General features: G+C 41.4%; 1 protein-coding gene across 6 annotated transcripts in view; it reads left to right on the top strand.

Annotated features, from left to right (window-relative positions):
• The window catches only part of LOC135909360 (uncharacterized), a 101,753-nt gene extending 89,430 nt beyond the window's left edge, over window positions 1-12,323 (top strand). For 4 of the 6 annotated variants that reach the window (XM_065441335.1, XM_065441332.2, XM_065441312.2 and 1 more), the window contains 6 exons: window positions 604-813; window positions 3,624-3,743; window positions 4,319-4,348; window positions 4,453-4,473; window positions 7,045-7,246; window positions 8,936-12,323. In XM_065441335.1, coding sequence (XP_065297407.1) covers window positions 604-813; window positions 3,624-3,743; window positions 4,319-4,348; window positions 4,453-4,473; window positions 7,045-7,246; window positions 8,936-9,195 — 843 coding nt within the window. In that variant the 3' untranslated portion in view covers window positions 9,196-12,323. The remainder of the gene's footprint in view (window positions 1-603; window positions 814-3,623; window positions 3,744-4,318; window positions 4,349-4,452; window positions 4,474-7,044; window positions 7,247-8,935) is intronic. The other 2 variants (XM_065441320.2, XM_065441328.2) reach the window with 2 other exon arrangements.
• The last annotated feature ends 1,187 nt before the right edge of the window (window positions 12,324-13,510 follow it).

The following is a 13,510-nucleotide window of genomic DNA, read 5'->3' as shown; positions in this document are numbered from 1 at the left end:
AAAAGGGGTGCTCTGTGGGGGGAGGGGGAGGGAACCGGTGCAAAAATATGTAAGCTAACTGGTCTACAAAGTAAAAGCACATTATCATTTGTTAGTACGTTGTTCCAGAGATCTCTAGAGTTATTAGAGTGCATGCCACTAATACAAGAATCGTTGCAGGAAAGTTAACAAATAAAAGGGCAACAGGGACCTGGAAAGAAAAAAAAAAAAGTCAAGGTGTTGTGCTTAGCAGCAAATGATTCGTCACTGTAGTGTCTTGTTTACACATTGTGGTTTTTGAAACGTGGATGCTTTCTGCTGCTGTTCATTGGCGAATATGTGTAAAACAGCAAGGTTGTGATTATCAAGGCAAAGGAATGTATGCATGCGACTCATCCTTGCACTCGACAGTGGTGTCTTGAAAAGTCCTCTTGTAGCCGTGAAGGGTGCTAGTATTTTGTGTGTGCAATAAACATGCATAAAGGGAAAACTGCAGTAAGTGGTTCCATTTTCTGGAGTCGGTGAATATGCAAAGCTTTTCCAAAATGAAGCAGTGGTGCTTGCTGTCGCCGCTTGCATCTAGTAGGAGAGGTAAACTCTTGTTTCCTGGCCTCTTGCCCCCAGGGTTTCAGCATGGGTGCCTTTGATTCTGTCAATGGGACGGGGCGTCGGCGGCGGAGGTCTGAAGGGGAGGAGGAGATGGGAGAGGAGCTAGGGAACCCGTCGTTGCCCTCGGTGCGGGAACTGGTGCTGAAGTTTGCCAGCCAGTCGGCTCAGTCGGCTGTCGATGGCTCCAACTCCGAGAGTCTTCCCAGTCCTGGTCAAGAGTTTCAGGTGTGCCTTGGCTTTGAGTTTTGGCTTTGGCAGTGGGAACGGTGGTCTTACCAAAGTATGTTATCTGTGGGAACACATTTAATATCTTATTGTCTCAACCGCAAGTGTAGACACACTACAAGCTGTTAGGGCTATGCCACATTAACGATCTTGTGGTGTTTCACTCTTGTCTGTCCACTCCCATTACTATACTAATATATCTCTGCACAGGCTAGGTGAGAATTGCTATCAGAGCTTACATCATACTCCACCATAACAGGCAATATAAAATTAGATATAGCTGCAACTGTGATGGTGATATAAGATGAGCAGTTTTCTTACTTCCTAAAAAACCTAATTCCCAGAAACAGGCCCTCCTCTGCTTTTCTTACCTCTGGCACATCTTTTGGCTTTTCATTTTTCTTCTTTTCTTTTTTTTTCTTCTTTTCATGGGCACCCATGCCTGGCTTTGCCTGAGAAAATTCTTTTGTGGTGGACCCTTGCTTCATCTTGCCTAACCTAGATTGTATCCCATAGTTGTTGGTTGCACCTAGTCACCCTTAGTCTCTTGGATTTGGCTGTACTTTCTGTACTAGTTCAGGAAGTGCACAACTTTAGTAGATATTTAAGTGCAGCAGGCACCACTGGCCCTGCACTCTTCAATTTGGCAACATTCAGGTGCCAGTTCAGCACATGGTTTTCTTGTGCTAAATACTTTGGAAGTGCTGGTGTTTTTTAAAGCTTTTGGTAGCTGATGACATGGCACAGCACTCGCTCACCACTCGTACGCTGATATAATATGCTGACTGACCTAAAGAATAAGTTACATGTAAGATGGCAGGATGGTTGCCAGCACACGTTGTGCACCTGTAGCATGTTAAATTTCCTTGGTTAGAACAGTTTTCTCTTAGGATGCATTTCCGTGTGAAAAAATCGCATCCATGGCAATCACTTGGCTGCCATCACATAGCACTGCCATGCCAGAGGGCATTACGATAATGAACAGAAGCAACCGTTTGTATCCAGCTCATGAATTAATCTAATATGCTTAGCCGTGTGCGGCAGATGACACAACTCATTTGTTGCTGCACTTATTATCGTCGCAATTCGCAAAAGCTGCAGGGTGCAGAGGTGCTGCACTACCCTTGCACAATGTAAACATGTGTTGCATGATTCACGGCACCCTCAAGAACTACTTCAGAAAGTGAAGCCAAATCAGAGGACTGTTACATTTTAGGTGCATGCGGTTACTAACACACTGATGCTTCAATTGTGTAGGTTAATTGGTGCCGGTTGATTTTCATCTGTGGTCTCTTTTGCTTATACATTCCACTGTTTATTTATTTGCATTGAATATGACCCAAGCATTTCTATTTCAAGGATGCGTAAAATTATGCTTGTGTTTTTTATGGACTTTGTCAGATTCCTAGAGTTGCACATTGTGACTCAAACAGAGTTGACATCTATCAGCAAGCAGCGATGTGCAAAGCATTGCCAGTTAAGGCTGGCATACACATTGCAGTTAATTCACTCTTTTTTTTGTTCATAATGGCTGCTCATCTCTAAAGTAGAGTCAACTAGGCCGTTTGGTTCTGTGACATAATTAGTGCTAAATAATTAACAGAGTGAGTACAAAGCTTGCCTTGTGCCCTTGCTTCTGTCTTTATGAGTGGGGCTGCTGCTTTGTCTAGCTCGTGTGCTGTACTAATTTGCTTGTCTGCTTTCACAATTGATGGGGAGGTAAAACGATAAGCTAGCATAGATTGTGGATGCCTATGTGAATGACTCGGCAAACATTGACACTGTTGCATGGTTTTGGTGCGCACCTACACACTTCCCAATTTCTCTGCTGCACTCTGTCATAAAGATGCAACTCCTAGAGAGTTTGATACTTGAATTGCATTAAGAAATTCGAGAGCATTCAGAATGTCAAAATTACAGTGCAGCGCTTGGAGGAATATGCTGTTTGGTTTCGTTCCATATTGTATGACTGCTCACACCAGCTGCTGCTTAGCATCTTTAGTAGCTGCAGTGATGTTAGGGTTACTTTAAAGGGCCCTTAACCACTTTTTGAACATGGTAAGAAAACATTGCTGATCTGTTACAGGGGCTCCTGTGACCATGTGAGCCAAATATTTTTGCACTGCATGCAGCAGGGAATTTACAACCTCATGTTAAGACCAGTGATAAATTGCTTGCTCTCTCCTTTGCATAGTCATTATGCAGTGTCATCGCAAGCAGCGAAGCCCACAACAGCTATTGGCCAATATATATGTCTGGGATCTCAAACCGACAGAAAAATCATTTCATCTTTCCACTGCTGGTCTACACACAACAGTTGCATGTTGCTATGTCTGCTGCGTTTGGCCTCTGAGATGAAAATTGTAACGTAGATACTGCGGCTGTGGTGGTGGTGCCGCCACTGTGGTGCCGCCACGAGCTGTTTCGTCGCTGAGACGTTAAGCCTTTGGGTGAAGCCACCCGGGCATTTCTCCCTTGCGCACACTTGCTGTCTCCCCTGTGTAGTTTCCAGCATGCTAGTGGAAATGAAACAAGAAAGAAAGCTGCTCATCAGTCCAATAACTATGTCTAACTTCGTTCGTGCTTGAAGGATTTGAAAAATTTTTCTGCCAGAAGATTATTTGCGAGGTGACATAATTTTCAAGTGATGTCTTTCTGTGAAAAGTGTTTCAGGGTCTCTTTAATGCTATTGTTTCCTGAATATTTTATCTTCAGTGCCCCTATAGGGAACATGACTCATTTTCTGGCTTTTTATTTATTCAGTGGATAACTGTGAACACTTACCAGCACTATTTCTGATTGCCCTGCAGAGCATATTTCCTGACAAGAAGGTGATCTTGGAAGAGAAAGCACTCAATGGCCAGGGAAACTCTATTCAAAAAGAACGCCATGCAACTCCTAAAAATCAAGATGCCTGGTCCATCAAGAAGGTAAACATTTGTCTGACAATGCTTGGCATTTTTGCTATCTGATGTTTGCATTGTGTGGTGTTGAGTTTTGTGTTCGTCAGGAAATGGTGCTGACAGAAGACTGCAATTTGTGGAAACTTGAATGAGTTTCTTAAACAAGGCACTATGCGTGGCTGGCGGCAGTGGCATTTGAAATATGAAATGTAAGGCTTTACTTGTCTTGTTGGGGACAAAATATGGCTTCTCACTTACGTGAGGCCATCTGTGATACAATCAACGGGAAAAGGAAAATGCTATGTACTGACATGAGAAGTATTCTCTGTGGACATAAAATTATAGACTTTGATAAATAAATTTTGACTTTGGTTTTGTAAATTCTAGGACACTGTTATGCAACATCACTGAAATGAGTATCACTTTATCAACTACTACCTCTGGGTGGGAGTTTTCGTTCTAACTTAGTAGCAGGAAAAAAATTGAAAGAAAGCATGAGATCCCTAAAAAGAACAAATTCTGTCTTGATAAGCTTGTATTTCTTCTAACTTTGTTTTACGCTAGCTGCTAATAGATGTCTGCGTATGGTTCATGACTTGCAGGATTCTGATGAGCCGTCAGTAAGGCCCCAGGTCAGTTATGGTACATGTTCAAATTATTTGAGTACGCTTGCAAGCTTTTCTAATGCTTAATGCACCGCTGCTGCTTTTAACCTGAACATGTTGCCTTTTTTCAGCCTCTGCCAAGAAAAAGTCTGGTTCGTAAAACACTTCATTTAATGTATGTGCAGCTGCATGTTTGTGTCGTGACTTTTAACGACATATTTGAGTCCCTTGGCACCTTTTTGCTGCTTCCTGCAAAGACCACAATGTTATGTGCATGGGTCTACATGCAGATGCTTGTATGCACAGCAATCATGTGCTTATCCTTGTGCACATGTCTATTGAACACGTTGCAACTTTCATTGTTTTTTCTTGTTGTCCTGCCTGTAGTAAATTATCCTTGAAACTGACGTGAGCGCTTGGTCATCTGTTTATTATATAAGACGCTCATGTTATCAGAAGCTCGGCCTTAAAATTTGTCTTGGAAATTTGTCTTAATGGAAGCTCATCTTAACGGAGGTGTGCCATAAGAGAAGATCGTCTTAACAGAAAGACACTGCAAGTATGGGCGGCTGAATAAAGTCCACTAGGTGTTAATTTCGAAAAAGTAGTTCAACAGAGTATGTCTTAAAGGGACTGCGCTGAATATGTTTTCCGTTAAAGCTGAAATGTAGGTAAAACAGTGTTTGTTAGACTGCTTCATCTTCCCAAGTGTTTTCACAGATACAGTCAAAGCCAATTATGGCAGTATTGAAATTCCAAGGAAACACTGGTGCATTTAGGTTATAAAGAAAAAAAATGTGTATGAGAGAGTTCATAGCTTTCTACGATGAAGCAAATCAGAGAGAAGGGTAGTACTTGTCACTTAACAGTGAAAGATCGTTTGTTTGGTAACTTTGCTTGCTTTTCACTAGTTGACTTAAGCATATTACAGTGGAGCACGTAGCACAACAAACACTATTTTTCAGACGAAAGTTTCATTAGTGGTTTATTTATGCTTAGTTGTGTAGGGTGTAGGAGCAAGTTAACTTGTGCTGTCTTACTGTGTTTCGCTTGCTTTTGCTGCTACGTTGCTGGCCATGCCATTCAGGTTAACAGTTTTTCCTTGTAATATGGAGCAGCTTGCTTATTTTAGTGCCAGAAAGCAGTTGGTTTCTGCTTTTGAGAAGTAGAATAAGAGATGCAGGAATGCGCCACCTGCAATGATGCTAATGCACATCACATCTGAAGATTTTTCTCAACAACCTGGCATTAAAGCATTGAAATAAGTGGCTCATTATAAACTTTACAAGCTTGATGGCTTTACATTTCTCAAACATTGTTCAGCACAATGCATTGGCGGGCTAGTTGGTGTGAATCCATAATTACTTTGTTAGCGCAAAACAACAAACACAAGAAAGACGACAGGACAAGGCAGCGCCTTGTCTTGTCGTCTTTCTTGTGTCCGTTGTTTTGTGCTGACAAAGTAATCGTGCTCCAACATAATTGTATCAGTGGGATTGATAGCAGCACAGTACACCAACCAGCACACTCAACAGGTTTGGCCTTTCTTTATCGCTTTTATGTTGACGTGCATTCACTCTGCATGGAGTGCACTGCTGATTCTTTCTCAGCCTCGTGCTGCTATGCTCCTGCAACACTGCTGCTTGCACATGCAATGCAAGTAATTTGTGGCTATGCACATATCTGTTAAGTGTTCACTGTCATGTTAAGTGTGCACTTGAATGTCCTTATCTTATGTTTTGGTAGAAACTTTGGTGGTATATATTATAACACTCACAGTGTTAACATTAAAGGTGTGTTATTCTGTCGTAAGATTCTATAACCCAATTTTTTTTAGGTGACCATCTTATCCCATTCTTGAAATCTCTATCTTCCCCAATGCCTTGCTTGTTATATCGATTGCCCCCCTTTGCTTCTGTTCAGATAGGCTAGACAAAAAATGGGCTAATGAGCAGGTAGCCTTGTTAAAACAAGCCTAATAATAAGTTGCACAATTAAACTAATATATCTCCAAGCAAGTAGAATATCTTGTTGTATAAAGCTCACTTTAAGATATTCAGCCTGTATTAATTAAAAAATGCTCTATACATTTCTTTATCCTCCTACACATATCTTTTGGTGAACAAAACGGCTAAACTTGATAACATACACAATAAACAGTTAAAAAGAAATTACTGTCATTGATTGCAATGCAACCTAAGAAGCTGTCGTAATAGTCATAGGTTCTCGTTCTGATATCCCTTAGCAGTTATGTAGCTAAATATATGCACCAAAATATTGCACCTGTAAATTTGACCATGCAAAAAGTATCACTATGACACAAAAATATGGCGAATTGCCAGTTTTTTAACAAAAAGCATAAATGCTAACAAGCCAAAACTGCCACAAGAACAGAGCTAGAAATTTTACGAGCACTTGATGTTGGTACGAGTACTAGATCAGAAGAGTTGCTGCAGAAACTGTTACATATTAGCCTTGCTCTAATCTCATGTAAAAATGTGTTGTAGGGCTTCCTGTTCGAATATCTATAAACATTGAGAATCATGAACGAGGTGCATCATTAATACACTGTAAGTTAAAAGAAAAGGGACAACAGTTGTACGTACAATGCCACTATTATTTGTGTTCTAAAAGTAGAGGACAGAACTGCTTATAGCTAACAAAAATCTACTTACACGATGCAGTTTATTGCTCTGATTGTACTTCTTTTCTTCTTTTCTCAGGTCCACAGTCTGACAGCGCGCAGCTTGCCTCGGGAGTTCAGGGAGCATGCCCAACGAAATCTCGTTCCAAGACGGATGAACCGCGCTGTTGTCACATCACCAGCATCCCCGCCAGCATCGGGAACTCTGTGCGAGCAAGTGTTCCAGCCGTACCCGCTGCAAACGCCAGCAGCCAACAACAGCAAGAACAATAATGTTTCAGGTTTGTCACAACTACTTTATCGCTGTCTTGTAGTTGCTGTAGTGGCTCGATGGTTGTGGCACTTAACAGCTGAGCATGAAGTTGCATGCTTGATTCTTGGCTGCAGCAGCTGCTACATTCTTTTGGAGGCAGAACATGGAAGCACTTGGGCACTTCAACTTATGCCCTAGTCATATTGGCAGATTTAGCGTCACTTTAAGTAGGCACACTTCGACTCACCAAGTGCCATTTTGGCAGCTTGGCGCTACATGGCAAAACAGTACCATTCCGAATTGATAGCAGTGATGATTGGGTATTTGGGTGCCACAATGATTGGGTGCTACAAAGAGCAATTGAAACGATTATTACTGTTTGTAAAGGAGTCAGTAATGTTGCCTGTTATGAGGAACATCTCTCAAGAAATTGCTTGGTCACAACATCATTGTGTATCTTGGCAATTTTTTATATCTCTGTAATACATGAAGGGCAAATACATTATACATGGTTCTTCATGTTGATTGGCACTAATGCAACTAGAATAGTACACTTGTACAAAATTACCAAACTCTTTGTTCACTCTTACAACTACTGTTGTCAAGAATACACACTTTGGAGGAGCTAGGCGGTCACTGCACTGGGCTGACTGAGCTGCACTGCAGTGATATTATGCAACCAGCACCTCTGATTTTCGTGGCTTGTGAAGGTGTCCTGGCCTACATATGCAAAGTCGCTATTCGTTTGTTTGCACTCTGAATTGATTGTACTAAAGGATAGTGCAATTCATGAGTTTTTTACACATTTGATCAATTCAGTCCATCTACCGCATTTACAGAATTGTCAGCCATTTCATAAAGAAGAGGTAAAACAAAAAATTCAAGGTACCAGTTTTGTGTCAGTACTCCTTTAACCTCTTCTTTGCCATGCTATTATCCTAATTTCTGACAAACAATGGCTACATTTTTTTTTACTGCAGAGTCATTTAAGAAAGGCAATGTAGACAAAGAGAATATGTCAATAATTTTTAAATTGTATCTTGAATTTGCTGCTAAAGCGAAACTTAACAGCAGTATACACTAGAAAATGAAAGTGTCGTTGATGAGCTGACCTACATGCAAATGATCCCAGCTTGTCCATAGCACAAAAGGGAATGCCATGAAGTGTAGGGCAGCAAAAAACAAGGACATGAGAAATAATGTCCGCATGCCTCCCCTTTCTAGAAGGCACCAGTACTGTAGGCAGAAGTAAACGTGAAACGGTTTAATAGTAGAAATTGAGTGCATCCTCTTGCCACTGACCAACGCGTCAGTCAACCTTCATTGTCGTTGTCTGCCAAAGAACTTGACTATTTGCACATGCCTTGAGAGATGATTTCATCTGCAACACACTACCTGTGTTTCTTGTTTTTACTTTTTGAAATTCTTTTCATGCTTGCTGGTAGCACAGTACTCAAGCATGCATAAGTACAGCCGATCCCAAAATAAAATTTCATTGTTGAAAGTTAGCGCTTGTGTCCTTGTTAGTCTGAGCTATACTTCATGCCACTTCATGATGATCAACCAACGAGCCCACATTGCCCCCCTTGTTGGTACGGAAGGCGTTAAGCCTAGTTACAGATTTTGAAAGTCGTCTTCAACGTCATCTTAAATGGGGATTGCTTACTGTACGTGCTGAGTCATAACGAAGTTGTTCCACATTTCTCGTGTTTTCCAGCCACAGCAGCAGGGGATGTCACACCTGGCTACGCTTCCGACGAAAGCTCCACAAGCTCGTCGCTGGGAGGAGGCGGTGGGGTCCCCAGACAGCCTTCAAGCAGCAAGCGCCGGCCTCGAGTTGCAGCATCTCGTGGGATTCTCCAGCGCACCTCCTATTGGGACCGCCGGGTGGAACAGGGACTTCTTTCAGACAGCTCAGTCACTGAGGAATTCCCTCCACTCCATGAGGGACATCCTGACAGCTCTGCAAAGTCCTAGGGGTTTGGGACAGTGATCGTGCCTGTGCCTTGCCATTACACCATTTGCACACACAAACGGCAACTTATCTTTCGGGGCATGCCACGTAGTAATGTTTTTATGTGGTAATTCTTTTCTGTTTAGATATGGTTGCGTCTTTTTTCTCAAAGCTTAGTTAATTGTGACAGTTTAGCTGAAAAAGAAAAGTAAAGAAGCTGCTAATTATGCTTGAAGCATTCTTTTTTCCTGTGATTGTGACATACCATGATTGTTGTCTCTGAGGGTGGGAACTAAAGTGTTGTGAGGCACGACTCCCTCTCTCCTTTGTCTTTGGATTTTGCACTTTCATATTTTAGACCGATGCATTGTTACCTTTTCTGTTTAGGAGAAGAATGCTGACACCACATCCAGTGGTTTTTTGTTACATCACCTAGCTTAAAGCATTTCATTGCATGAAGGTGTCATCAGTTCTCTGTGTGAAATTTAGGCTTTGTTAATGCATGAAATTTTTTTTATCGTAAAACAGCATCGTAGTATCAATGTTTTGTTGTGTTTGCTAGACTCGATTGTGTCAGTGTGGTACAAAATGTGCCGAACAAATTATCAGTGCAGCACATGTCTCTGAAATATGTTGTAAACACTCTTCTATTGATTGTTGAATGTTTCATGAGGGGGTGTGTAGACACATGTAACAGCTGTATTATTTAACAGGGCTGTTTTCTTTTTTCTGAGTCAAACTGGCAGAGCTACATGCATTGAGAGGAACATTGGGCCTATGCGTTGTTTCATGCCAGCATAGGGCATCAGTTGATTGAAATGTTATGATCATTTGCTGCCCCTAAACTTTCGTTGCACTAGGTTACTTTTATATAAATAGCCATACAGTAATGGTATGCCTATGTACGGTTAAATGTTTTGGAGTGCTTTTCTTAATTGCCTTGCATCTTGTGCCCATTTGCGAGTGATTTCAGGCTTTTGAACTGCACGTAAGTTGCTGTGTCACTATCCTCTCATGATTATTACTGATGCTTCCTTTTGTGTGGCATCAATATTTATGGAACAACTGAGGCCACAGCTTTGTGCAATTTAGCTTTCATTGTACAAGTCAGCTCATAAAGATTGTGTTAGGTGTTTACTAATTGCTTGGCTGCTGTGTGCTTTTAAACTTGTTCATACATGCTTTTGATGAGCATGCTGCTGCTGCTGTGTTTTTCTCAAAACAACTTTATTAGCGTAATGTCCGTTTTGCATTTTCAATATGTGCAGCATAGTGGCAGTACAAGATGCATATTTGCAGTGAAGGTAAACACTGAATTAGCTCATGCAAAATTGGCTGGCAATTTAAATTTTGTGTTGTATTCGCCACCGAATTATGCGTCGCCTTTTTGCTAGCCATGTGAAGTGGCATTTCTTCGACTGCAGAGCAGTAGATGATTTGCGGAGTGTGACTATGTCATCTTTGTGCAACATTTTTTTTTATAGCTACTAGTATTAGTGATATACCATGATTTGGAATGTCCTAATTACAAGAGAGTTACTCCTTAGTGGCTCAAGCATAAGTCTCTCATCTTTACAACAGAGAACTGTGAGTTTTTCATGATTCAGTTACATTATTTGAGCTGGTTATACAGCACTTGTTTGTTTCAAGACGATTTATTGAAGGTGTAGAGTAAATTGATGAGCGATTACTTTTTCTTTTTTCTCAGTGCCAAAAGAATAAGGCTGACAATTTGCAGATGTTGGACTTTCACTATGTTTCGTTCAATAGCAGATGAGAAAATGAAGAAGGCCGACTTTTTTTTATTGTGCTAACTCTTTACTCACTGGTAAAGGGCCATATCGCTAGGTGCGTACATTGTGGACATTAACTTGCTAATCACTTTGTTCACTTAGTTTTTCTGGGCGCTATAAAACTCGTAGTTATGTGCAGCTTTTAGTGATTGATGGATTTTTTTCGCTTGTTTCCCACTGTGTACTGTGAGGGGTGTCTAGTGTGCCTATTTACCTCAGGAAGGTCTTTATAGTATGTTGTATGTATTTAGGTTGTAAAGAAATTTATACATAGATATATATATATATATATATATACACACATATGTATACACCATATATACACCCTGTATGTATACAAAGAATAATTGCCTGGGAACTAACACAGGGTTCAGGTAATTACGTGCTAAAGGACCACTGACAGATTTATGTTTTGTGTATTGATTATTGAGCACACAGCTAGTCAGGGTTAGTGTGTGTGTGTTTGTGTGCCATAGCAACATTGCTGTGGACCTATGGCAAACATTCCAGACATGGCAGGCAACATATGCTGCTTTCTTTTTAGTTTCAAGTGTGTGCCCTTGTCTCAACTTGCCTTCATCTGGGCTGTTGCCTTTGCCACAATGGAAGGCATTCACATTTCTTGCAGTAACACTTTGTTCGTAAAGTGCCTCTCGAAATCTCATCAAAACTGCACAGTATTTTCACGATGCAGCCAGACTGCAGGTAGCTGTATTCTTGTATTATGTTTTTACTTTCCTTGTATTGCTGTTGCACGCATAGTTTTTGATCGTGCATTTGCGCATACCGAAATGTTTTGTTTGTGATAGTACTGTTTCAACAGCCTTTGCTCATGACCAGGCAGCAATGGGTCAACAGAATATCTTTGTTTAGACTCATTGTTGTTAACTCTTTGCAACATACCCAAGTTGCCACGCTATATTTTTTGTTCTGATTAGTGCAAGGCCATATCAGCAGTGCACAAACTGATAAATCGGTTGGTTTCATTTTGGTAGTACATTTCTTGCTAACCTAATACTGGGGACTGTAATTCGAGGATTCTGTATCTCTCCTATGAAGCTTCTTAGCTTTACTTCACTTATAAAAATAAGCTATTTTTGGCTGTTTTTTACTTTCACCCTTTCAGTCATGGCAGCTTGGAACATCCTTCCATTCTCAAGCATTTTACTATGCTTATCGTAATTGACCTGTGCCTTCTGAACCTCTAAGGTGGCTTTTAAGTTGACAGTACTCTTTCAAGCAAAAGGCTGCAGTGTACAGAACCACCTCCTACAGCGTGTTGGTGCCAGTGTGCGACTGTAAATAATCCTGCACAATCCGCAGTGTGCGGTGTATTAAATAAACACTTTACTTTTGTAGGCTGTTGTGTATTTTTCTGCATGTGTGTGATACTGTGCTCTGAGCAGGTGCGAAGATTTTCCTGCACGCTAGTTAGGGCCCACCCAATGACTGCTGTAGGTCCGATTTGGTGGGGTCTACTGCAGTAGTTCAGCAATTTGCACTGGAGAGTCTCGGGAATTGCAATTTTTTTCTTCTTGATTTGTGGATGCATTGGCTCTGTTACGAACTTCATTAGTGGCATTTTTTTTGTCTTATACCTTCAAGTTCTTTTTTAGCTCTTCGTCTTAAAATGTTACGGTAAAGCAATACTGTTGACTTGCAGGATTAATTTAAATTTAGGCTACAGTTCTCACGCATTAAGTTCACAACTGTTCAGTGCATGTTCACGACTAAGTTATGTCGTCCAGAGAGTTTCATGTCTTGAATCATCAGTGAACAGTTTTACTGCAAACAAGGGTACGATAAACTAGTAGACTGGCCAAGCGTATTTGTTAATTTGTTGCACATTGGGTCGGGCAGTGCATGACGTAAAGTTAAGGGGGAAAACGCCCAGACGTGTTGGAAAGCAAATGCAGAAAAAATGTAATGGAACAGTGTCAGGGAGGGCATCAAGCCGAAGTGGAACTGAACCGAACCATTTTCGGTCAATCGTGAAACGTGTGGTCTCTTTCGTACCGCTGATCTCGGTACGCATGCGCGGGTCGTGTGCACCAAACGACTAGCGCGGGTTAGAGCCGCCATACATGCAGAACGCGCGCGTGCTCCCGGCCGGTTGTAGGGGAAGGCGAGACTGCGCACGCAGAAAGGGCGTGCGCGGTCTTCGAATTTTCAAAAATATGAAAATTCAGGCCCTAAATCGAAACGAAATTACGCTTTCAACAGTCACTAGAATTTAACTTTCTCCCTCAAATGGAACAAATTTCATTAAAATCGGTCCAGGGGTTATCTCAGAAAAACGTTTTTGCGTTTTACTTGTATTTGAATAGGCAGCGTCGGAGTTGGGCGAAGCTCTCCAGACAAGCATCGGAGATTTATTAGGCTGGGTTTCGATACAACACACGTTTAACAAAGCGATCGAATTGGAATGCGATTGCTATACAACATAACCACATGATCGCCGCTGGTCCATAACGGTGCACCGCGACAGAGAAATGCGGAGCAAATAACCAGTGGCATAGCCAGAAATTCGGAGGGGGCTCGCGTT

This window comes from Dermacentor albipictus, chromosome 1, assembly GCF_038994185.2.
Source record: "Dermacentor albipictus isolate Rhodes 1998 colony chromosome 1, USDA_Dalb.pri_finalv2, whole genome shotgun sequence".
Classification (NCBI taxonomy): domain Eukaryota; kingdom Metazoa; phylum Arthropoda; class Arachnida; order Ixodida; family Ixodidae; genus Dermacentor; species Dermacentor albipictus.
This window is presented reverse-complemented; position numbering and strand designations above follow the sequence as displayed.